At 36.4% G+C, this 25,109-nt stretch overlaps 1 protein-coding gene across 2 annotated transcripts in view; it reads right to left on the minus strand.

Annotated features, from left to right (window-relative positions):
* USP32 (ubiquitin specific peptidase 32) overlaps window positions 1-25,109 on the minus strand; it is a 238,615-nt gene that overhangs the window by 162,818 nt on the left and 50,688 nt on the right. For both annotated transcript variants that reach the window (XM_027034284.2, XM_027034285.2), the window contains exon 2: window positions 5,568-5,695. In XM_027034284.2, coding sequence (XP_026890085.1) covers window positions 5,568-5,695 — 128 coding nt within the window. The remainder of the gene's footprint in view (window positions 1-5,567; window positions 5,696-25,109) is intronic.

The raw sequence follows: 25,109 nt of genomic DNA on the forward strand, positions 1-25,109 counted from the left end.
GTTCACTAGTTCCATTATGCTCAATGACATATCAGCTCCTCTACTTTAACCTCTGTTTTTCAAAAGTTTATGAAGCTGTTAAAAACCACTCTAGGATAGGGGTATCTGGGTGGTTCAGTAGGTTAAGCGTCTGACTCTTGATTTTGGCTCAGGTCATGACCTCGTGGTTGATGAGCTCGAGCCCCATGCTGACAACAAGAAGCCTGCTTGGGATTCTGTCTCCCTCTCTCTCTGCCCCTCCCCAGCTGTCTGCCTATCTGTCTCTGTCTCTCTGTCTCTCTCTCTCTCTCAAAAATAAATAAACATTTTTTAAAAAATCACTCTAGATAAAATTTGGCAGTTAAGAACCAAAAAGACAATAATGCACATTTTTTTAAAGTCCATATGTATGTTTACAAGAGAGTGAAATATTCTGTCAATATTTTCATCTAACAGAATCCTTGGAATCTTTTCTGTCCAGAAATATTGAAATCTTGAAAAACAATGAAATTTAAGAACCAGCATAATTACACTGTGAACAAAAAGTGATGCAGTTAAACTCTAGTAAACGTTTTACAGATTCTAGCTACAGAGAAAGATTTTAAAACCAGAATCCTGCTTAGTGTTCTCCTGTCAGCTATAATGTCAAGATCAGAATTTACCATAACAAATGAAAACATTAGCTATTCTTCTCTGGTGGATATAAATACATTAGTTATGTCAGTATATTACAACAGTCAATGATGAGTAGCATCAAATGCTGACAATAACTTTGAGTTGTCAAGGAAGTTGTTTTCATCATTTAAGAAAATCCAACATAAAGGGATATAATAAAAATACAGATCAACTAATATCAAAACAAGAAAACACTAATCATAATTCTGTGGTCAGTCCCCCTAAACCTAAACTATCTAGTAAATACATGTCCCTAGTCCCAATATGAATACTTCAGTATAAACTTACCACCTCTAATGGAAAAATATCCTACTGATCAACTGTTTTCACATGTTGACCACTGTGTCTGAAAATACACCAGGCTCTAAGATTGCTTTCACTTAAAATGTGTATTTTCTTCTAATCTGGAAAAGGTTAAATGTTCAAAGACTGCAAAAGTTAGCAAAGCTGACTTCACAAATATTGGTTTCCTAGTCATTGTTGTAATAAGATTTTGCAGAATAACATAAATATTTTTTAAAAATCATTAACAAATCAAATACTCATTAAGTTTACACTATGCACAGCACTCTGGGACATATTTTTTAAAAGCCATAAAGTCTGCCCATCAAGAATCATAACTTAGTTGAGAGACAAGATTTAAGTGAATAATTAGCAAACAAGCCATTATTTCATAAAATGTTGTGCTACATAGTAGATAGAGGCAGGCTTTAATACCTATAAGGAATCAGAGTAAAACAATGTAGGCTAAAACTGTCGAAGGGAGCTATAAGGAGAAAGGTGGAATGGTATTACTATACTATCCAGTCATCCAGAGTTGAAATCAACCCTAAAATAGAAATTTAAGAGTTTCCAGTTAAAAGAAATCATTAATGAGTAGGTACTCATTAACAAGCTACTCATTAATGATTTCTTTTAACTGGAAACACTTTAAATTCATTAAAATGGTGAGAACTACTTTTAAGTGAATGTGAAAACAATAGGACATGATTACAAATTAATACTACATGGAAATATTTTGTTATTAGAATTTCTTTGGAGTTGGGGGATGGGTGATTCCCTAAAGAAAATATATGCACTGGTTTATTAAGAACTAGCGACTTTGCTTCCAAAAAGGCCAAATTCAAGTATTATACATCTTTCATTTACTTACCATGTACTTCATTTTTACTTTGTTTTCTCAATCCCCTCAAATTTTATTCATTTAATATTCTATTCAAATAATATGTGGTTACTACTATTAGCAAGGTCAGAATTGCATCAAAATATTTAATTACACTAATCTATCCTAGAAACAAGAGACTAATGAAATCAAAGCTTAAATTCTAAAAACTGCAAACTGTCATGAGTTCTTACTCTTAATCCAAAATGTCTTGAAATTTATCATAGCAAGTCTTCAGAGAAGGTAAAAAAAAATGGGAATTCAGTTCTAAATAAATCTCTTTTGCTCTAAAAATATACAGCTTCTCTCTTCTAGAAAATAATTTAGAAACTTACCTTGGCTCCTTAATTAACATATTAAGGACTAAAGTTATTGTCTTTTTAAGTTTAACGTCCTTTTGCACTAAGATTCTAAAAATATCTCCCCTTGGGGTGCCTAGGTGGCTTAATCAGTTAAGCTTTGACTCTTGATTGACTCTTGATTTCAGCTTAGGTCATGATCTCAGGGTCATGAGATCAAGCTGTATTGCATGCTCCCGACTCTACCGTAGGTGTGGAGCCTGCTTAACAGTCTCTCCCTCTCCCTCTGCCTCTCCCTTGTCGCACACACAGGCTCACTCTCTCTCAAAAAAAAAATTAAAAAGAAAGAGAAAAAAAAAAACCTCCCCTTGCTCTTAAAAAATATGTTATTACATTTCCTTTAAAGAAAAACACTGATTAACTAGGAAATGAACTTCTCTCCCCACCCACAATTAGCAGCTTAAATGGTTCCTGGGGCTTTTCTTACAGAGATACTGACATTAAAATAATGCTGTTGTGCCTCAAAACATTAACTTCAGAATCTCACCAAGAGTACCCTCTTCACCCAAATTTAAGGCCAAAGTTCTCCATAGGATTGTAAGAAAGATCTCACAAAGGACATCACTTCATTTATAAATCCTATCATTTAACTTATTTCTCTGCAGCTGTAGAATACAGATCCTCCATTCTGAGTCTACCTACCAAGACTAAATCCAAGCTTCAAAACTTGAATTTTGAATGGGAAATTCACATCCATTTTATTTAAAATGTGCCATTTCTCCTTCAATAAATTACTCTGCAAATATGAATTATACTAATAAAATTCTCTCCCTTTCCCAAACACACAAAAGCTGATGAAATCTATCTACTAACACACCTATCTCAGAGAGATGGCTAAAATAAAACATAAGCTCATTTTATATAAATGTTAAAACTATTCCAGAACTCAGCTTTTTTAAGTTCTTTCTGAGCTTTTTGGGGTTCACTTATCCTTTTGAGATTACAGTGTGAGAAACTATTATAAAGACTTCATTTTCTGAGAAAATACCAGAGACTAATTAAAGATAAAGTACTTAGTTCCTTATCATACTTTACAACATACACACTATACTATACATACTAATCAATATACACATGCTAATAGTACCTGTCCTCACTTAAAATAAGCCTATGTCAGTAAATTAGGGCAAAAAAAGCTAACATCATCACTAAAAGCATTTATAGAATTTATATGTGTTTAATACAGTGCTAGAGTTTACACCAAAAGGCATTAACTACAATGAAACTGAAACCTGACACTATCATTGTTTACAAAGTGTTTACAATTTAAAATTAAGACCATTCTTATAAAATAACTACCTTAATTATTCTAGCCAGTGATGACTCTCAACAGAGTCCAAAGGACAGAGGCAAGATCCCTGAAATAGTTTTGGGTGGAATGAAATTTATGGAATATTTACATAAAAATGATGTTGCAAGGAGTTCCACTTCCACCTTATATGTACAAAGTCTGAAAGAGAGTTACTCCTAACCTAAAAAACAGAAAAAGCCAGATAAACTATCATACAACATTTCTTGGGCCTGTCAGAGGCAACCAAGTAGCCTGACATCCCAGGAAGGACAGATGCCTCCAAAACATAGGATGCATGAATTGCCTGTCCAATAGCAGAACATGGGAGGAAGATGCAGGTGCTATTAAAAGAGAGTAAGAAAAAAAATCAGCTAAAATTTTAACTGATCTGTTTTCTGTTTCCATAGAGTTGGCTATTCCCACCATTTCATACAAATGGAATTTAAAAAATTGTGTCTTTGTGTTTGGCTTCCCTGACTTAGCATGTTTTACGGGTTCATCCATGCACATATCAGAAAACTTCATTCCTTTTTATTAACAAATAATATTTCACTGTATGGATTTACAACATTTTGTTCAGTTGACAGACATCTGATTTCTGCAATGAAAACTACAAAACATGAAAAAAATTAAAAACCAAATGTAAAAACTTCCTAATTTCATAAGTCAAAAGATTTAAATATTGTTAAAATGGTTAATACTCATGCTGAAACAGAAAGCTCAATAAGTAGTATTAAGAAAAAACTTAACTCTATCGTAATTCTGAAACAATGGCAGAATACATAATTTTACACAAGAATACATTTAAGAGAATTAATGCAACATATATCCTGATCCAAAAAAAGGTAAAAATTAAAAATGCAAACCCTATATTATGTAAACCTCAGGTTCAAGAGCACACAACACAGGTTAGAAACAGAAACTGTCATTAATTAAGAATGGTGAATTATGGTTCTTTATAATATACCAAGCCTAAAATAACTATAATTTTCAGTGTTTTATTAACAGTTTCAGTGTTTTATTGTCATTTCATATTCAGAATAACATAGTGCATATCTGTGTCTATAGCTATAAAATAATTAACTATTTTTAGAAAGAGTATATTTATATCAACTTAGCACATTTTACCTCTACGTAAAATTTTTGGTAGAAATTAAATAAGCCTTTACAGGTTCCAGTGAGCTAGCATTTCATTTATAACACTCAATTTTATTTTTTTTTTCCTAATGTTTACTAACTTTTGAGAGAGACAAAGCACAAGTGGGAGAGGGGCAGAAGGAGAGAGAGACACAGAATCTGAAGCAGGCTCCAGGCTCTGAGCACAGAGCCCAACACGGGGCTCGAACCCACAGACTGTGAGATAATGACCTGAGCTGAATTTGGACGCTCAACCAACTGAGCCACCCAGGTGCCCCAACACTTAATTTTATACAATTAATTTAATTAGGTTATACTAAAATGGAAAGGTTTTCTTTAACACAAAATTTATAAAACATATTCCCAACATAAAATTTATGTCAGAGTAACAAAGTTTATAAGAATAAGAAGCCAGTCATACAAATGGTCCCATGATTATAATCAGTGGCTACTAAAACTCAAAAATATAAAAGTACAACTGCAGATCTGTGTTACGCCCCTATGGCCTCTAAAAACACAATCATACTGACATCTAAAATAAGACTTGCTTTAAGATAAAGGGAGGTAAACCTTTGAGAGACTCTTAAATACAGAGAACTGAGTGTTGCTGGAGGGGAGGTGTGTGGGGGGATGGGTTAAAGGAGTGATGGTCATTAAGGATGGGACCTTTAGGAATGAGTACTGGGTGTCATATGTAAGAGATGAATCATTAGGTTCCACTCCCAAAACCAAGACTACACTGTATGTTAACTAACTTGAATTTAAATAATAAAAAATGAAATAATGAAATGAAATATAAAAAAAATAAAATAAAATAAAATAAAATAAAATAAAATACCTGTTTACCTACTTGGCAAGAAAAATAACTGTGAGGAAGATTATACATGTTAAGGCCAGAAGGCTCCTCAGGAACTCAGGCTGGTGGGTAACTATCTCAAAGGAAAACCTAGAATATAAAGATTACCTCAGCAACTTTTGGAGGCACTCCATCCCCAAGCACCTCCCTGATGAAGCAGTGTTGGCCCATATAGTATGAGAGTCCACAGGTCCTCTTGAAGGCATCTTTCAGTCGTTTCAGCTCTACGTCAGTAACTGTAATCCAGAAATTGAAGAGGGTAAGAAACCAGAAGAAAAAAGAAGTCTTTCAAAATCTTCATTTTTTCAAAATAAGTGTTGGCAAGGATGTGGAAAAAAGGGAATCCTTGTGCATTGTTGGTGGGAAGGTAAACTGATGCAGCCACAATGGAAAACAGTATAGAGGTTCCTCAAAAAATTAAAAATAGAAATAACATACAATTCAGCAGTCCGCTTCTGAGTATTTGCCCCCACCCCCCCTTCTGAGCATTTATCCAAAGAAAACAAAAACACTAATTTGAAAAGACAGATGTGCCCCTATGTTCGCTGCAGTATTTACAATAGCCAAATTATGGAAGCAACCCTAAGTGTCCATGAACTGATAAATGGATAAAGAAGATACGGTATAGATATATCTAGATATATAATGTGGAATATTACTCAGCCATAAAAAAAATTAAATCCTGCCACTGGCAACAACATGAATGGACTCAGACAGTATTATCCTAAGTGAAATAAGTCTGACAGGGAAAGACAAATCCTGTATGATTTCACTTATATGTGGAATCTAAAAAAACAGAAACAGACTCATAAATACAGAGAAAAAACTGGTGATAGCCTGAGAAGAAAGAAGGGATGAGGTGATGGACAACATAGGTGAAGGAGATAAAGAGGTACAAACTCCCAGTTATAAAATAAATAAGTTACAGGGATGTAAAGTACAGCATTGGGAATATAGTCAATAATAGTGTATTAACTTAGTATGGTGACAGGTGACAACCATTTCATTATGTATATATATATAGTTTTTTCAATTTTCTTAATGTTTATTTATTTTTGAGAGAGACAGAGCACAAGTAGAGTAGGGGCAGTGAGGGAGATACGGAATGTAAAGCAGGCTCCAGGCTCTGAGCTGTCAGCATAGGGCCCGACACGGGCTGGAACCCACGAACCGTGAGATCATGATCTGAGCTGAAGTTGGACACTTAACCAACTGAGCCACCCAGGCACCCTTCATTATGTATATAAACATTGAATCACTATGTTATATACCTGAAACTAATATAATATTGTATGTCAACTATACAATTTTTTTTAAATCAAATTAAAGAAATCTTTACATTTTTCCAACCAAATTCCAAATAAAAACTGGCCCTAAAAAATATAAATATTACTCCTAATAAAATATTATTCCTAATAAAATATTACAAAATATTATTCCTAATAAAAATATCATTTCTCTCTCCAGATAAGTATGACAAAGCCAAAGATATTTTGTCATAATTCCAATACTTTCCAATCTAACGAAGAAAATAAATGGGAAAATTGTTGACCCACTACTTTCCAACAACGGAATAGTAAACATACAAATTTTAGGCAGGGGCAAGGAAGAGGTAACAAGTATTTCAAACTAGCTGATAATCTAAATGGCATTAGATTCTGCAAATAATATGTTTTCAGCAACAATGCATTCATTTCCTTTGGGATAAAAATTGTATTATCTGTACTTCTTCAGCACTTATCTATCCACGTGAAGGACAGATCCCAAGTTTAGCTTAAATTTTGTCATCATTTATAAAGAAAGTAATCTTCCTATAAATAATTATTTTAACAAACTAACATTTTATTTTCTTTCCTTTTTAAAAAAAAATGTTTATTTTTCAGAGACAGAGCAGGGGAGGGACAGAGAGAGACAGAGAGACAGAATCCCAAGCAGGCTCCACCCTGTCGGCACAGAGCTCGATGTGGGGCTAAATCTCATGAACTGTGAGATTATGACCTGGGCAGAAATCAAGATTTGGATGCTTAACCAACTGAGCCACCCAGGCACCCTAACAACCTAACATTTTTAGGCCTCCACTATCAAAAAAAATTAGAGTCATTACTTTATTTTAGGCATTGCAGACTTTTTTCACTGAATAGAACAATATCTGTCTACAAGGACAAGAAAAATACCCTTTAATATTACACAGTCAGTTCAAGGATCATAATGGAGGCAGAGAAATGGTAGCTTTAGCCCAAGCTGGAGGAAAAGAAGACTGGACAGAGAGAATGATTACATAAAAATTTAAAGGCTAACCAAAGCCAAAGGAACAAAGGCATGTCAGGCAGAGATAATAGTTTGTTTCAAAGTACAATGATGTATGGAATGTATAGAGAATTCTATGTTACTAGAACAAAATAAACAAGGCAGGGGCAGTAAATGATAGACCTACATAGGCGGTCATTTGACCAAGTCATAAAAATTTTGCTCTGTCATAATAAGGAAGGGATATGGTCACATTCAATTCAGATACAAACTCCTGGCAGATAAGAAACAGGACATAGATACAATTCAGACAGTTTATTCTGCTAGTAGTGTAAAGAAGCAAAAAGTAGACTGCTAATACAAGAAAAAGAGAAGCTAAATCTGGGAAATGTGTGCAAGGAAGTCAGTAGAACTTGAAGCCTGAGTGAGAAGCTATCTAGAATACTACTCAGTATTCTAGTCAGGGAAACTTGTAAAATGGCATTTCCATGCAGAAAGGGAATGTAAGAAAAAAAGTAAGTGAGGAAGAAAACATGATAAATTCTGGTAAGGATATACAGCATGTGAAGAACCTTGGGGAAATTCATTGAGTTTTTACGATTATGAGTGTAAAACTCAGGAGAGGTTTGAGGAGAGTCATCAGCATATAGGTGGCAATTAAAATCATAAAGAAAATTAAAGAAATTAATTAAAGAAAATTAAAGAAAAAAATTAAAATTGAAGAAAATTTAAAGAAAAATACTAAAAATATTGTTCTTTAATTTTTTTCTACTATATTCTTTACTTTTGTGTATATTTTTTCAAATTCTATTTTACCATCATCATCTCATTTTAGTCTACTTCAGTGTATTCATTTTTTCAAATTCTCAAACGATTCCTTTTTTTTTCTCCCCCCACCCCCACCTTTTTTTCTCTAATCTGTCAAACCACTTTCAACACCCAGACCAAAACACACCTAGGATCTAGCATCATCTATTTGATTTTTGTGTCTGTGTGTATTTTTAATTTTTAATTTTAATTTCCTTTATTTCAATTTTTCTACCTCATTAATTCCTTTCTCCCTTCAAAATGACAAAAACGAAGGAATTCACCCCAAAAGAAAGAGCACAAAGAAACGACAGCCAGGCATTTAACCAACACAGATAAAAAAGCAAGATGTCTGAACCAGAATTTAGAATCACAATAATAAGAATACTAGCTGGAGTCAAAAATAGATTAGATCCCTTTCTGCAGGAAAAAGAAGTAAAACATAACCAGAATGAAATTAAAAATGCTATAACTGAGCTGCAATCATGGATGGATGCAGCAGCGGCAAGGATGGATGAGGCAGAACAGAGAATCAGTGATATAGAGGACAAAATTATAGAGAATAATGAAACAGAAAAAAAGAGGGAGATTAAGGCAAAAGAGCACAATTTAAGAATTAGAGAAATCAGTGACTCACTAAAAAGGAACAACATCAGAATCATAGGGGTCCCAGAAGAGGAAGAGAGACAAATAGGAGTAGAAGGTTTATGTGAGCAAATCATAGCAGAAAACTTTCCTAGCCTGGAGAAAGACACAGATATCAAAATCAAGGAAGCACAGAGGACCCCCATTCGATTCAACAAAAACTGAAAATCAAGGCATATCATAGTCAAATTCACAAAATACTCAGGCAAGGAGAGAATCATGAAAGCAGCAAGGGAAAAAAAGTCCCTAACCTACAAGGGAAGACAGATCAGGTTTGCAGCAGACCTCTCCACAGAAACTTGGCAGGCCAAAAAGGAGTGGCAGGATATATTCAGTGTGCTAAATCAGAAAAATATGCGGCCAAGAATTCTTTATCTAACAAGCCTGTCATTCAAAATAGAAGGAGAAATAAAAAGTTTCCCAGACACACAAAAATTAAAGGAGTCTGTGACCACTATATCAGCCCTGCAAGAAATTTTCAGGGGGACTCTCTGAGGGTAGAGAAGATACACAGATAGATAGACAGACAGACAGACAGATAGATAGATAAATACAAAAGCACAAAGATTAGAAAGGACCAGAGAACATCACCAGAAACTCCAACTCTACAAGCATCATAATGGCAATAAATTCATATCTTTCAGTACTCACTCTAAACATCAATGGACTCAATGCTCTAATCAAAAGACATAGGGTAACAGAATGGATAAGAAAACAAGATCCATTTATATGCTGTTTACAAGAGACCCACTTTAGACCTAAAGACACCTTCAGATTGAAAATAAGGGGATGGAAAACCATCTATCATGCTAATGGTCAACAAGAGAAAGCCGGAGTAGCCATACTTATATCAGACAATCTAGACTTTAAAATAAAGACTGTATCAAGATGCAGAAGGACATTATACCATAATCAAGGGATCTGTCCAACAAGAAGACCTAACAATTGTAAAAATTTATGTGCCAAATGTGAAAGCACCCAAATATATAAATCAATTAATCACAAACATAAAGAAACTCATTGATAGTAACACCATAATAGTAGACTTCAACACCCCATTTCCAGCAATGGACAGATCATCTAATCAAAAAATCAATAAGGAAACAATGGCTTTGAATGACATACTGGACCAGATGGACTTAACAGATATATTCAGAACATTTCATCCTAAAGCAGCAGAATATACATTCTTCTCCAGTCCACATGGAATGTTCTCCAGAATAGACCATATACTGGGACACAAATCAGCCCTAAGTAAGTACAAAAAGATCAAGATCATACCGTGCATATTTTCAGACCACAATGCTATGAAACTCGAAATTAACCACAAGAAAAAATTTGGAAATGTAACAAATACTTGGAGACTAAAGAACATCCTACTAAAGAATGAATGGGCTAACCAAGCAGTTAAAGAGGAAATTCGAAAGTATATGGAAGTCAGTGAAAATGATAACACCACAATCCAAAACCTCTGGGACGCAGCAAAGGGGGTCATAAGAGGAAAGCATATAGCAATCCAGGCCTTCCTAAAGAAGGAAGAAAGATCTCAGATACACAACCTAACCTTATGCCTTAAGGAGCTAGAAAAAGAACAGCAAATAAAACCCAAAACCAGCAGAAATAATAAAGCTGGAAATAATAAAGATCAGAGCAGAAATTAATGCTATTGAAACCAAAAAAACAGTAGAACAGATCAAAGAAACCAAAAGCTCGTTCTTTGAAAGAATTAACAAAATTGATAAACTACTAGGCAGTTTGATCAAAAAGAGAAAGGACCCAAATAAATAAAATCAAGAATGAAAGAGGAGAGATCACAACCAACACAACAGAAATAAAAACAATAATAAGAGAATATTATGAGCAATTATATGCCAATAAAATGGGTAATCTGGAAGAAATGGACAAATTTCTAGAAACATATACACTACCAAAACTGAAACAGGAAGAAATACAAAATTTGAACAGATCCATAACTGGTAAGGAAATCAAATTAGTAATCAAAAATCTGCCAAAAAACCAAGAGTCCAGGGCCAGATGGCTTTACAGAGGAATTCTACCAAACATTTAAGGAAGAGTTAACACCTAATCTCTTGAAACTTTTCCAAAAAATAGAAATGGAAGGAAAACTTCCAAAGTCTTTCTATGAAGCCAGCATTACCTTGATTCAAAAACCAGACAGAGACCACACTAAAAAGGAGAACTATACACCACTTTCCCTGATGAACATGGATGCAAAAATCCTCAACAAGATATTAGCCAACCGGATCCAACAATACATTAGAAAAAGTATTCACCACGACCAAGTGGGATTTATACCTGGGATGCAGGGCTGGTTCAATATCTGCAAAACAATTAACGTGGTTCATCACATCAATAAAAGAAAGGACAAGAACCATATGATCCTCCCAATAGATGCAGAGAAAGCATTAGGCAAAATACAGCATCCTTTCTTGATAAAAACCCTCAAGAAAGTAGGGATAGAAGGAGCATACCTCGAGATCATAAAAGCCATATACAAGTGACTCAACACTAATATCATCCTCAATGGGGCAAAACTGAGAGCTTTTCCCTTAGGTCAGGAACAAGACAGGGATGTCCACTATCGCCACTGTTATTCAACACAGTATTAGTAGTCTTAGCCTCTGCAATCAGACAACACAAAGAAATAAAAGGCATCCAAATTAGCCAGGAGGTCAAACTTTCACTCTTCTCAGATGACATGATACTCTATATGGAAAACCCAAAAGATTCCACCAAAAAACTGCTAAAATTGATTCATGAATTCAGCAAAGTTGCAGGATACAAAATCAATGCAAAGAAATCGGTTGCATTCCTATACACCAACAATGAAGTGACAGAAAGAGAAATCAAGGAATCGATCCCACTTACAGTTGCACAAAAAAGCCATAAAATACCTAGGAATAAATCTAACCAAAGAGGTGAAAAATATACACTGAAAACTATAGAAAGCTTATGAAAGAAACTGAAGAAGACACAAAACAATGGAAAAATATTTCATGCTCACAGATTGGAAGAATATTGTTAAAATATCGATACTACCCAAAGCAATCTACATATTCAATGCGATCCCTATCAAAATAACACCAGCATTCTTCACAGAGCTAGAACAAATAATCCTAAAATTTGTATGGAACCAGAAAAGACCCCAAATAGCCAAAACAATCTTGAAAAAGAAAACCAAAGCAGGAGGCATCACAATCCCAGACTTCAAGCTATACTACAAAGCTGTAACCATCAAGACAGTATGGTACTGGCACAAGAACAGGCACTCAGATGAATGGAACAGAATAGAGAACCCAGAAATGGACCCACAAACATATGGCCAACTAATCTTTGACAAAGCAGGAAAGAATATCCAATGGAATAAGGACAGTCTCTTCAGCAAGTGGTGCTGAGAAAACTGGACAGCAACATGCAGAAGAATGAACCTGGACCACTTTCTTACACCATACACAAAAAGAAACTCGAAATGGATGAAAGACCTCAATGTAAGACAGGAAGCCATCAAAATCCTCGAGCAGAAAGCAGGCAGAAACCTCCTTGATCTTGGCCGCAGCAACTTCTTACTCAACACGTCTCCAGAGGCAAGGGAAACAAAAGCAAAAATGAACTACTGGGACCTCATCAAAATAAAAAGCTTTTGCACAGCAAAGGAAACAATCAGCAAAACTAAAAGGCAACCGATGGAATGGGAGACGATATTTGCAAATGACATAACAGATAAAGGGTTAGTATCCAAAATCTATAAAGAACTTATCAAACTTGACACCCAACAAACAAATAATCCAGTGAAGAAATGGGCAAAAGACATGAATGGACAATTCTCCAAGGAAGAATGTCCTTGGATGGTCCTTGGATGTCCTTGGCATCAAACAGTCTACTTGCCCCCAAACACAGTATCTCTAATTCAGCCTCTAGATCCAGGGGGTCAGGTCATGAAGACCTTTAAGGCTCATTACACACAGTACTCTGTGAAAAGGACTGTCAATGCCATGGAAGATGGCCAACCGACACATGAAAAACTGCTCCACATCACTCATCATCAGGGAAATGCAAATGAAAACCACAGTGAGATACCACCTCACACCTGTCAGAATGGCTAACATTAGCAACTCAGGCAACTACAGATGTTGGTGAGGATGCAGAGAAAGAGGATCTCTTTTGCATTGTTGGTGGGAATACAAGCTGGTGCAGCCACTCTAGAAAACAGTATGGAGGTTCCTCAAAAGGCTAAAAATAGAACTACCCTACGACCCAGCAATTGCACTACTAGGCATTGATCCACAGGATACAGGTGTGCTGTTTCAAAGGGACACATGCACCCCCATGTTTATAGCAGCACTATCAACAATAGCCAAAGCATGGAAAGAGCCCAAATGTCCACTGATGGATGAATGAATAAAGAAGATGTGGTGTGTGTGTGTATATATATATATATACATACATACATACAATGGAGTATTACTCGGCAATCAAAATGAATGAAATTTTGCCATTTGCAACTACGTGGATGGAACTAGAGGGTATTATGCTAAGTGAAATTAGTCAGTCAGAGAAAGACAAAAATCCTATGAATTTACTCATATGAGGACTTTAAGAGACAAAACAGATGAACATAAGGGAAGGGAAATAAAAATAATATAAAAACAAGGAGGGGGACAAAACAGAAGAGACTCATAAATATGGAGAACAAACTGAGGGTTACTGGAGGGTTTGTGGGAGGGAAGATGGGCTAAATGGGTAAGGGGCATTAAGGAATCTGCTCATGAAATCATTGTTTCACTATGTGCTAACTAATTTGGATGTAAATTTTAAAAAATAAAAAATAAAAAAAATTTTTTAAAACCACAAATAAGCAGCACAATAAGTCAGAGACAAAACCACATAAATCAATGCTTACAGTATCTGCAGACAAAGAGAAAATACTCTAAGAATACTGAATAGGAATAGTTAAAACAAGGAAAACAAGAAAGTATAGTCTCCAAAGGACAAGAGAAAGGGACTGGTCTACAGTCTTGTGTAAGACAGAAAGGACCCAAAAAATAAAGACTGAAGAGTCCCTGGCACATAGATTAACATTCAATAAACGTTCATAGTAGCAAGAGAAACCTCATGGGTTTGACAACTTGGGATTCTCTCTTCCTCTCTTTGCCCCTCCTCAACCCATTCTCATTCTCTCTCTCTCTCTCTCTCTCTCTCTCTGTGTCTCTCAAAAATAAAGAAATAGTGTGCCTAGGTGGCTCAGTAGGTTAAGCGTCTGACACTTGTTTTCTGACTCAGGTTTTCGGCTCACAGTTTGTGAGACTGAGCCTCTCATTGGGCTCTGTGCTGACAGCATGGAGCCTACTTGGGATTCTCTCTCTCTCCATGCCTGTCCCGCTTGTGCTTGCTCTCTCTCCTCTCTCTCTCAAAATAAACATTCAAAAAAATGAAAAAGTTAAACAAAAATAAATAAACTTGCCAAAATACTAGAAACAACTCCTTTGTCCATAAACTGGTGAAAAAATAAATGTGGTATATCCATACAAGGAATGGTAATCTGCAATAAACATAAAGAAACTACTGATTAATGCAACAACATAAATGAATCTCAAAAATGATACTGAGCAAAAGAAATCAGACACAAAAAAACATACACTGTATGACTACATTATATCAATATCTTACAGAGGCAAAACTAGCTATGATGACAAAGACAACTAGTAGCTGACCAATGATGAAGTAAAGGGTGTGTGGGTGGGACTGTAGGGAACAGACTGCAAAGAGGTAGGAGGCAACTCTTCTGAGGTGATGGAAATGTTTTATATATTTGACTGGGGGGGGCAATTACACAAGAGAAACATTTGTCAAAACTTATTAAGCTGAATACTTAAAATCTGTGCATTTTATTATATCTAGATTATATTTCAATAGAATAGACCTTTAAAAAATGAACAGCCAAAAAGCACCAAATATTGAGGAAGATTCCAACAAGGGAAGGCACCAAAACAAACAGGGGTGAGAGGAATGAATAGAAATAATGGAGAAAGAAGAAAACAATTACTAAAAACCTCCAAATAATCTTAGAGAAGGATAAAAAGAAAATTATATCCAAATAAGTACCAAAAGTCTATGGCCATACCACCCTGAACGCACCTGATCTTGTCTGATCTCAGAAGCTAAACAGGGTCAGGCCTGGTTAGTAGCTGGATGGGTACCAAAAAATGTAATAATGAGAAAGTAACAATAATCTCTTGAGCCCTTTCCCAGCCAACTATAAGAGAATGTTCTACATCAAAATGAGAGGATAAACAAAAGAAAGAAAAGGGACCTAGGAAACACGGACTCCAGCATGACAGAAGTAAAGGGAATCCCTGGGCTGATTATGACACCCCAGGATGACAGCTATACAGGAGGCCTAGAGGATAAGACCAGATCAAAAATGAAGAAGAAGGGCTCAAGAAAAAAAAAAGAAAAACAAGGAGGACAGGACAATAAACCAAAGACTCTAACCACAGTGGGAATAGCTTTAAAAAGCATTTCACCTTCAAAAAATAAATCTCAAGGACTAATTTTACTTTAGGTTTTTCTTAACAACCTAGAAAAAAAGAGAAGCATTTCAAAGTACAGTTGAACCTTGAACAATACAGGTTTGAACTGCATGGGTCCACTTACACATGGACTTTTTTCAATAAATACATTGAAAAACTTTTTAGAGGTTTGTAATTTGAAAAAACTCACAGATGAGCTGAAGAGCCCAGAGATATTGAAAAAATTGAAAAGGTATGTCATGAATGCATTAAATATATGTAGATACTAGTCTATGTTATCATTTACTATCATAAAATATACAAAATCTATTAAAAAAAAGTTAAAACTTATCAAAACTTACACACAGTCTGTACATGGTGCCATTCCAACTGACAAATGTAAACAAATGTAAAGATGCAGTATTAAATCATAACTGCATAAAACTAACTGTAGTAATACTGTACTACTGTAATAATTTCATAAACACCTCCTGTTGCTATTGCAGTGAGCTCAAGTGTTAAGACTGTCTGCTTCAAACTCTATGTGATGCTAATCATTTCCACAAGAACAGTTCATCTCTCCAGGAAACTGTGTATCACAGTAAAAAGTGATCTCTCATGGTTCTCATGTATTTTTCATCACATTTAGTGCAAAACCATAAGCTTTGAATGACACCAAGACCCACACAAAGTGCCACTAGTGATGCTGTAAGTGCACCCAGACTTTTCAGAGAAAAGTCTGAAAAAGCTGAATTGCTTGATATGTACCACAGATTGAGGTCTGTAGCTGCGGTTGCCCATGATTTCAAGATAAATGAATCCAGTGTAAGGACTGTTGTAAAAAAAGAAAAGGAAAATTCATGAAGCCATCACCACATCTGTGCCAGCAGGAGTGAAAACCTTGAACTTTTTGTGAAATACTTTTTGATCTTGTATTGAAAACGCAGCTTTTATGTGGGTGCAGGTTGCTAACAAGAAAGGCATACCTGTAGACTCAAGATTCTTCAATTCAAGAAAAACTGAAGTCCTTATATGACAACTTACAGCAAAAGGAAGGTGAAGGTTCTAAAGCAAGCTGAAGAATTTAATGCCGGCAAAGGACGGTTTGAGAATTTTAGAAAGACGTTTGGCTTAAAAAATGTAAAGATAACAGGAGAAGCAGCTTCTGCTGAGCAAGAGGCAGCAGATGAATTCTCAAATGCCGTTTAGAAAATCACTGAGGAGGATATCTGCCTGAACAAGTTTTTAATGCAGACAAAAGTGCCCTATCCTGTGAAGAAAATGTCACAAAGAACATTTATTAGTAAGGAAGAGACACAAGCACTAGGATTTAAGGTGGGAAGAGATAGGCTAATTGTACTGTTTTGTGCAAATGCAGTAAGGTTCATGATCAGCAACTATAAAGTTGCTAACACCTGAGCCTTGAAAGGAAAAAGATGAACATCAGCTGCCATCATTCGGTTGTAGAGCAAGAAGTCTCTGGGCAACAGAGACTTTTTCTAAACTGGTTCTACCATTGCTTTGTCCCTGAAGTCAGGAAGTACCTTGCCAGTAAAATCTACTTTTTAAAATTCTTGGGGACACCTGGGTGGCTCAACCAGTTAAGCGTTCAACTTCAGCTCAGGTCACGATCTTATGGTTCGTGAATTCGAGCCCCACATCTGGCTCCACGATGACAGCTTAGAGCCTGAAGCCTGTTTCGGATTCTGTGTCCCGCCCCCGACCTCAAAATTAAACATTAAAAACAATTTTTAATAAAATAAAATTCTTTTGATTCTCATCTTTATTAAACTTTGAACAATGGACCCTGTGGTCAGGGCTGCTATTGCTGCTGCTCCTGGCAACAGGACAATACTAGTGCCACTCATACCACCTGTGCCAAATGCATTCTGCACAGTTTTTCAGCCTCTGTGTCAGCATGCCTTGAGTCAGAACCTGGCATGTGGTCACCAGAGTGGTGGAGCCTCACGCCATGTCCAACTTCAAAAATGTCTGGGAAACTGGGGTTTCCCCTCTTATGGACGAAGGTGGTCTCTACCCCTATTAAGAGTCTTTAAAAAAAAAAAAGAAAAAGAAAAGACTCTTCAAGTGTGGAATCCCTTACACAGGAAAAGGGGTACAAATTCTGGGGGTGGACACTGGAATTGAGGAATGGAAAAACAATGACAAATTTCAATTTTTGAAGCAGTGATCTGAGACTAGAACTTGGTAGTCTCAGGTTTGCTTAGAGGAATGAGTGACTAATCACATTTTTCAAATAAAAAAAATTCTTCTGATATTGAACAATGCCCTTGGGCACTCAGAACCCCATAACTTTACCATCAAAGGCGTCAAACAGTCTACTTGCCCCCAAACACAGTATCTCTAATTCAGCCTCTAGATCCAGGGGGTCAGGTCATGAAGACCTTTAAGGCTCATTACACACAGTACTCTGTGAAAAGGACTGTCAATGCTATGGAAGAGATCCCCGATAAGAGAGGACATCATGAGGGTCTGGAAAGATTACACCACTGAAGATGTCATCATTGTTACACAAAAAGTAGTGAAAGCTATCAAAGCCTGAAACAATAAATTCCTGCTGGAGAAAACTGTGTCTAAATGTTATGCATGACTTCACAAGATTTACAACAGAGCCAATCAAGGAAAACATGAAAGAGTCTGTACATATGGCAAAAAAGGTGGGAGATAGAGTTTCAAGATAGGGATCTTAAAGAATTTCAAGAGCTAAGAGACACCACACCAGAAGGCAGAATTTGATGGAGACACATTGATGGAGGTAAGTGTTTCCAAACCAGTGCCAGATGATGAGAAAGAAGAGGTAAAAGAAGCAGTGCCAGAAAACAAATTACATTAGACAATTCAGCAGAAAGATTTCAATTAGTCAAGACTGCTTTGACTTCTTTTTTGACCAGGACCCTTCTATGATACCATACCATGCTGATGTCTCCTGTATGACATTTTTAGAAAAATGAAAAGGCAAAAAAGTCAGATGGAAATTATAATGTATTTCCATAAAGTTACATTGAGTGTGCCTGCCTCTCCTGCCTCCCCTTTCACTTCTTTCACCTCTTCTGCCTCTGCCACCCAAGACAGCAAGACAAGCCCTCCTCTTTCTCCTCCTCAGCCTATTCAACATGAAGAAAATGAGGATGAAGATCTTTATGACGATCCACTTCCACTTAATGAACACTAAACAATTATATGTCATAGTTAATAAACTTATCTTGGGGCACCCGGGTGGCTCCGTCAGTTAAGTGTGTTTGTGAGTTCAAGCCCTGTGTCAGGCTCTGCATTGACAGTGCAGAGCCTGCTTGGAATTCTCTCTCTCTCCCTCTCTCACTCTCTGCCCCTCCCTGCTCGTGCTCGCTCGCTCTCTCTCTCAAAATAAACAAACTTAAAAAAAATTAAACTTATCTCTTGTATATGTGTCTTCATGTGAAAATCAGTAACTGTACAGCAAGTACTGTAGATGTTTCTGTGTCATCATAATCATCAAACTATTCACCATGTAGAACATCGTGTGCAAAAAACTCATGTGGAAGTGGATAGCCTGTCTTTATGATGACATTTAATATAAAATCAATAATGTATTAATAAAGTTTTCTTACTGTTTTATAACTTTGCTTTCAAAAAACTATATTACATACAGTATGTCTCTCTCATAATTGGAGAAACTTCATTATCAGACTATCACAGGGTTGTTGTTTCTTTTTAATGTGACAATGCTTCCAATACTGTATTATGAATAGGACTACAATATTGTATGCCACAAAAATTTCATAATGATTCATTCATTAGAATGAATTCTTTAGGAGTACCTGAGTGGCTCAGTCAGTTAAGCATCTGACTTCAGCTCAGGTCATGATCTCACAGTTTGCGAGTTCAAGTCCACATCACAGAGCCTATTTTGGATCCTCTGTCTCCCTCTCTCTCTGCTCCTCTCCTGCTCATGGCTCTCTCTCTCAAAAATAAATAAATATTTTTTAAAAACTGAAGAGAAAAAAAAAGGAATTCATTAGGGTAGGCTACTGTGAAGCAATCATATCAGTAACACCAGGCTACCACAAAGCAATCATACTTGATGCTTCTTCACTATAAATGAATGAATCATTAAACCTGTAAATATGAATGTCTTTTTCATATTATCATTTTTGATGCCTAAATGTTAGGAATACATATAACATCTACAATGTTTTATATCAAAAAAGAGAATATTGTTGTAGATACAGACAATTCATCTTGTAAACATATGACACAAACTTAATACCAATAAATACAATATAGTGCTATAAATGTACTTCCTCTTCCTTGTGATTTTCTTCTTTTTTTTTAATGGTTAAGGCCTTTTTTTTTTTTTTCATCTTTATTTTTGAGACAGAGAGAGAGAGCAGGGAAGGGGCAGAGAAAGAGAGGGAGACACAGAATCTGAAGCAGGCTCCAGGCTGTCAGCACAGAGCCCAACATGGGGCCCCAACTCATGAGCAGTGAGATCCTGACCCGAGCCAAAGTGCTTAACCAACTGAACCACCCAGGTGCCCCTCCCTGTGATTTTCTTAATAATATTTCATTTTTGCTAGCTTACTTTATTATAAGAATTCAGTACATTATATATATAACACACAAAATATGTGTTCACTGTTTGTGTAATCAGTAAAGCTTCCAGTCAACAGTAGTTAAGATTTGGGGGAATCAGGGACACCAGGCTGGCTCAGTCAGTGGAGCATGCAACGCCTCATCGCAGGGTCACGAGCTCAAGCCTCACACTGGCTAAAGATACCACTTTAAAAAAAATTGGGGGGTGGGGAGTAGGGATCAAAGTTATATGTGAATTTTCGACTGCACACGGGGTCAGTGCCCCTAACCATCAAGCTGGTCAAGGGTCAAATGTATATCTGTAACATTCGGCATGGAAGTTAAGAAACCAACCAAAATCTTTTTGAAAGCTATAGGGACAGAACTGTAATCCCTCCTCAAACAGGAAGTGTAAGAGAAGACAAGAGAACACCAAAGGCAAAGAATAAGAGAGAAATTTTCTCATATCAAAACAGATTTTCAAGGAAATTTAACACAAATCTCATCTAACAAAAAGCCTTGGTGATTTCAAGACATCTCGGTTTTTAAAATACTCAATTGGTAAGAATTAGCAACTCACAATCAAATATCAAGATCTGGTAATAAAAAGAAAGTACTGGATAATCACTTTCTGATTGTAGCACAAAAGAAGTAAAAGCAATTACACAGAAAGGGCAGATACTGGAACAGATAAAACAAAGATTATGGTATTAACCACTGAAACAATCCTTCCAGTAAAAGCATTCTGAAATGCAAATCATAAAAATTATAATATTAAAAGCTACTGGGGGCGCCTGGGTGGCTTAGTCGGTTAAGGGTCCGACTTTGGCTCAGGTCATGATCTCACAGTTCGTGAGTTCGAGCCCCGCATTAGGTTCTGTGCTGACAGCTCAGGGCTTGCTTCGGATTCTTTGTCTCCCTTGTTCTCTGCCTGTCCCCCACTCACACTCTCTCTCTCAAAAAATAAATAAACATTAAAAAAAAAATTTTTTTTAAAGCTACTGAACTCTTATCATATGCCCAAACACTGTGCTATGCAATGCGGAACACAAACCTTCAAGGAATCCATGGCTAAGAGACAGACTCATGAATAAATAATGACAATATAGTAAATATAAAAGACATAGCTGGGCACATAGGAAGAACACCTAAAAAGAGAGAACAAGTGCTCTAAAACTACACTAGTACACACAACTTACAGCAAAACAGCAGCATCTAGTGATTACTTCCATATACACTTTCTATAAAGGTCTCTATTGTGAATTCTTCCTACATTTCATCACATATAGCATGACATTCTAAAAACCTATCCGACCTGTAATAAATCTAATATAGCAACTTATCAACATAAACAGCCTAACCACCACTTACAATGTTTTTAAGAGAAAACTGCAGTACTCTGTGATAAGATTTACAGGTTTTATCAATTGACTGGGACTAATGTAACTGGACTTGAGTTAACTATGATGAGAAGGACAATAGATAAGTAACTTCTGGAATTCCCCTTGTGTTTTAAGGCCATCAACCTCCCCATCTGGATGGGAAAATGAAAAGTCCTCAGATGTAGATAATGGTGCTAGTCGCCAATCTGGGCTTCCTGGACACTCTCCCATCCCAGATTTTCCCATCCTCTCCCATCATTTGGTTTTCTGAGCAGGGCAAAGGCAACAAAGTACTCTGGTGAGCTAAGGGGAGAACACTGAATTCACTCCAAGCAGTCTGTGTCCTGCTGAAGAACTACATCTTCAGGGTAATGGGTGCTAACAAGAAACCCATGTTTCTTCGGTACTCTCCACTATTTCTAAACCACATTCCCTCTGATCCTTTACCAACACTATTAATAGATATTATCTAAATAAATGAAAATACATGCATAATTCCAACTGAAAAGGCCAGAAACATCAGCTATCTCCCCTACACCTGACTATGCTCAGATCTGACACTGACACTGGAAAGAAAAGTTGTATTAATAAAAATATTCAGTGGCTCCTTTGTTCTTGAATAAAAGTTCAAGCATTAGTAAAGAGTGATGATGCAAAGCTCAAAAACTGAAATACCTACAGGGATGAATGAGGAGGGCAATACAAATGATGAAGTGGCCCAGGTGGGGTATGTGGAACCCTAGAGAACACATACCTACAGGGTGCAGCTGCTTCTAAGTTCCAGGCATTTGCTGCAACGTAGCAATGAGGAAACCAAGAATATGATGTGTGTGTGTGTGTGTGTGTGTGTTGTTTGTGTGAAAGCTCTCTCCTTTAAAAGCGTTGGCAACTAACTTTTTAAAAATTTTAAACAAGATGCAGTTTCGATATGTCTAGCCCACTGCCACATTTGATAACCTCTGGCCAAATGGTTAAGGGTAGAAAGAAAACATATGTGTGTTTAAATTGAACAAGGTCACTTACTAGCTATGAGAACATGGGCAAGTTCCTTAATATCTGTACCTACTCTTCTGTAAAATGGATATAGACATATGGAGTTGACAAAGACAAGAAAGTAACAGATACTCAACAAATTACAGTCTGGGAGGAAGGGATTTCTAGCAGTAATGAGGGTGTACCTTGTTCATTTTCTATTCCTAACTCTGGAAAAGGTATGAAAATGAAGACTGGAAAAAGAAGGTACAAAGCCAAACAACAATAAATTTTTCTGCCCTTATCCTCTTTCCTCCTTACCATAGACCAATATTACCATCCCAGCTGACCCAGCTACCGTCTAACATTGGAACAAAGGGGAAGAAGAAAGACCGCAGAAGAGGAAGAAGGGAAATATCAAGAAGGCGACAACTTCTTCAGCTCTTGACAGACAAGCATAAGGGAAGGGTTATTGTCATTCATTGTAATGAATGTATCAAAACCACTGTGTTAGATTAAAGCATGAGTGCTGTCTTACTCAAAGCCAAGTAAGTCATATTACTAGGAGTATTCATCAACGCCCTAAAATATAAAAGGTCATTAACATTCCATAAAATTATAAACAAAATCATCCTTTGTAAAAAAAATTTTGCTACCAACATTACATAAAAAAGAAGCAAGTCAGGAGTCAGTTCATATTAATAGATGAAAGGTTCAATCTGGTAAGTCAATCTGTATTCACTGGCTACAGGCTGGGCTAAATATGATATTTACTCAAAGCATGCATACATTCTCTTGCTCTATTTTATTTATCTACCAAAGCTCCTAATCAATCATACAAAAGCTGCGTGAACTAAAGTCACCAAGAATTCAATATGTACTCATTTTAAAAATATGACTACTTTGCAACAGATTACAGAATGGGGCTTATTATATCTAACCCACAGATAAAACACAAGAACTACTTCAGAGTTCACAAAATCCAAGACATCTCTAGAGGGTATTTTTAAATTTGTTTTTAAAATACAAACAAGCAGAAAAAGCATTTCATTGTCTAGCAGTTTTTAGTTACATAGTAATCCAAGTATATTCTGGGTGGCCCATAACACATGAAATATAAAAAGTAAACAGATCTGTGTATTTCACCTAATTTATATATAATTGGCAACAGTGTGCTGGGTTCTATGGGGGATACAAAGACAAGGTATTGTCCTCGGTGTTTTGTTTTGTTTTGTTTTTTGTCTTTGTACTTGGTTTTAAAAGCTTAAAATCTGCCAACAAATACTTGAGTTTTATTCTGGTGAGAGTGTGAAAGAAGTATAACAAGGTGTAAACTTTGTTAAATGGGAATTCAAATCTGAAAGCTATTTAAAGAGTAAATTTAAGAGTTCTATTAAGTGTTCAGTGCTCATATAGACACAACTTTTTCCACACTGAAAAAAGTTTACATTTTGAAAAAGAAAGCCTAGAGAGCCATATATCATCAACCCTCATACAAACCCACCCTGTCTCATTTTATTTCATTTTCTGATAACAGAGGAGAAGGAAGAAGGGTCACTGGACCTCAATTTGAGATTTCCAGGATTATGGAAAAATATTTACCAAAATGCCTACCATCTATCTGCTCCCTGGACAAAGAAACAATGCAAGAGAGGGAAAGAAGACAAGATCGAGAAAGGGAAGAAAAACATTAAGAAAGTTAACAAAGCTGAAGAGAAAGATTAGGTAGAAAATATTAGACAGGGGTGCCTGGGTGGCTCAGTCAGTTAAGTGTCTGACTCTAGATTTTGGATCAGGTCATGATCTCACAGTTTGTGATATCAAGTCCCACACTGGGCTCTGCGCTGGCAGTACGGAGCCTGTTTGGGATTCTCTCTCTCCCTCTCCCCCCAAAAAATAAATAAATTTTAAAAAATATATAAGAAAAACATGCAAAGGAAATCAAATACATTTCACTGGTATATGTAATAAAAAGTTGAAATGACAAGACTGTCACTTCTGCTATAGTCACAAGCCTATCCAGATCTAAGAGGAGCAACCAGAGATTCCAATTTTCATGGGGAAAGTGTCAAAGTCCTACTGTAAGCAGCAAGTGGGATGGGAGATACTGTCATAGTCATTTTTTAAAAATATAATCTGGGGGCACGTGGGTGGCTCAGCTGGTTAAGCGCTCGACTTCACCTCAGGCCATGATCTCATGGCTAAGGGGTTCGAGCCCTACACCAGGCAGTCTGCTGTCAGCACAGAGCACGCTTTGGATCCTCTGTCTCTCTCTCTCTCTCTCTCTCTCTCTCTCTCTCTGCCCCTCCCCCACCTCTCTCTCAAAGATAAATAAACATTAAAAAAATTTTTTTTAAACAGGGGCTCTTGAGTGGCTTAGTCAGTTAAGCGTCCAATTTCAGCTTAGGTCATGATCTCATGGTCCATAAGTTTGAGCCCCACATTGGGTTCAGTGCTGACAGCTCAGAGCCTGGAGCCTGCTTTGGATTCTGTCT

This window comes from Acinonyx jubatus, chromosome E1 (assembly GCF_027475565.1).
Source record: "Acinonyx jubatus isolate Ajub_Pintada_27869175 chromosome E1, VMU_Ajub_asm_v1.0, whole genome shotgun sequence".
NCBI lineage: Eukaryota > Metazoa > Chordata > Mammalia > Carnivora > Felidae > Acinonyx > Acinonyx jubatus.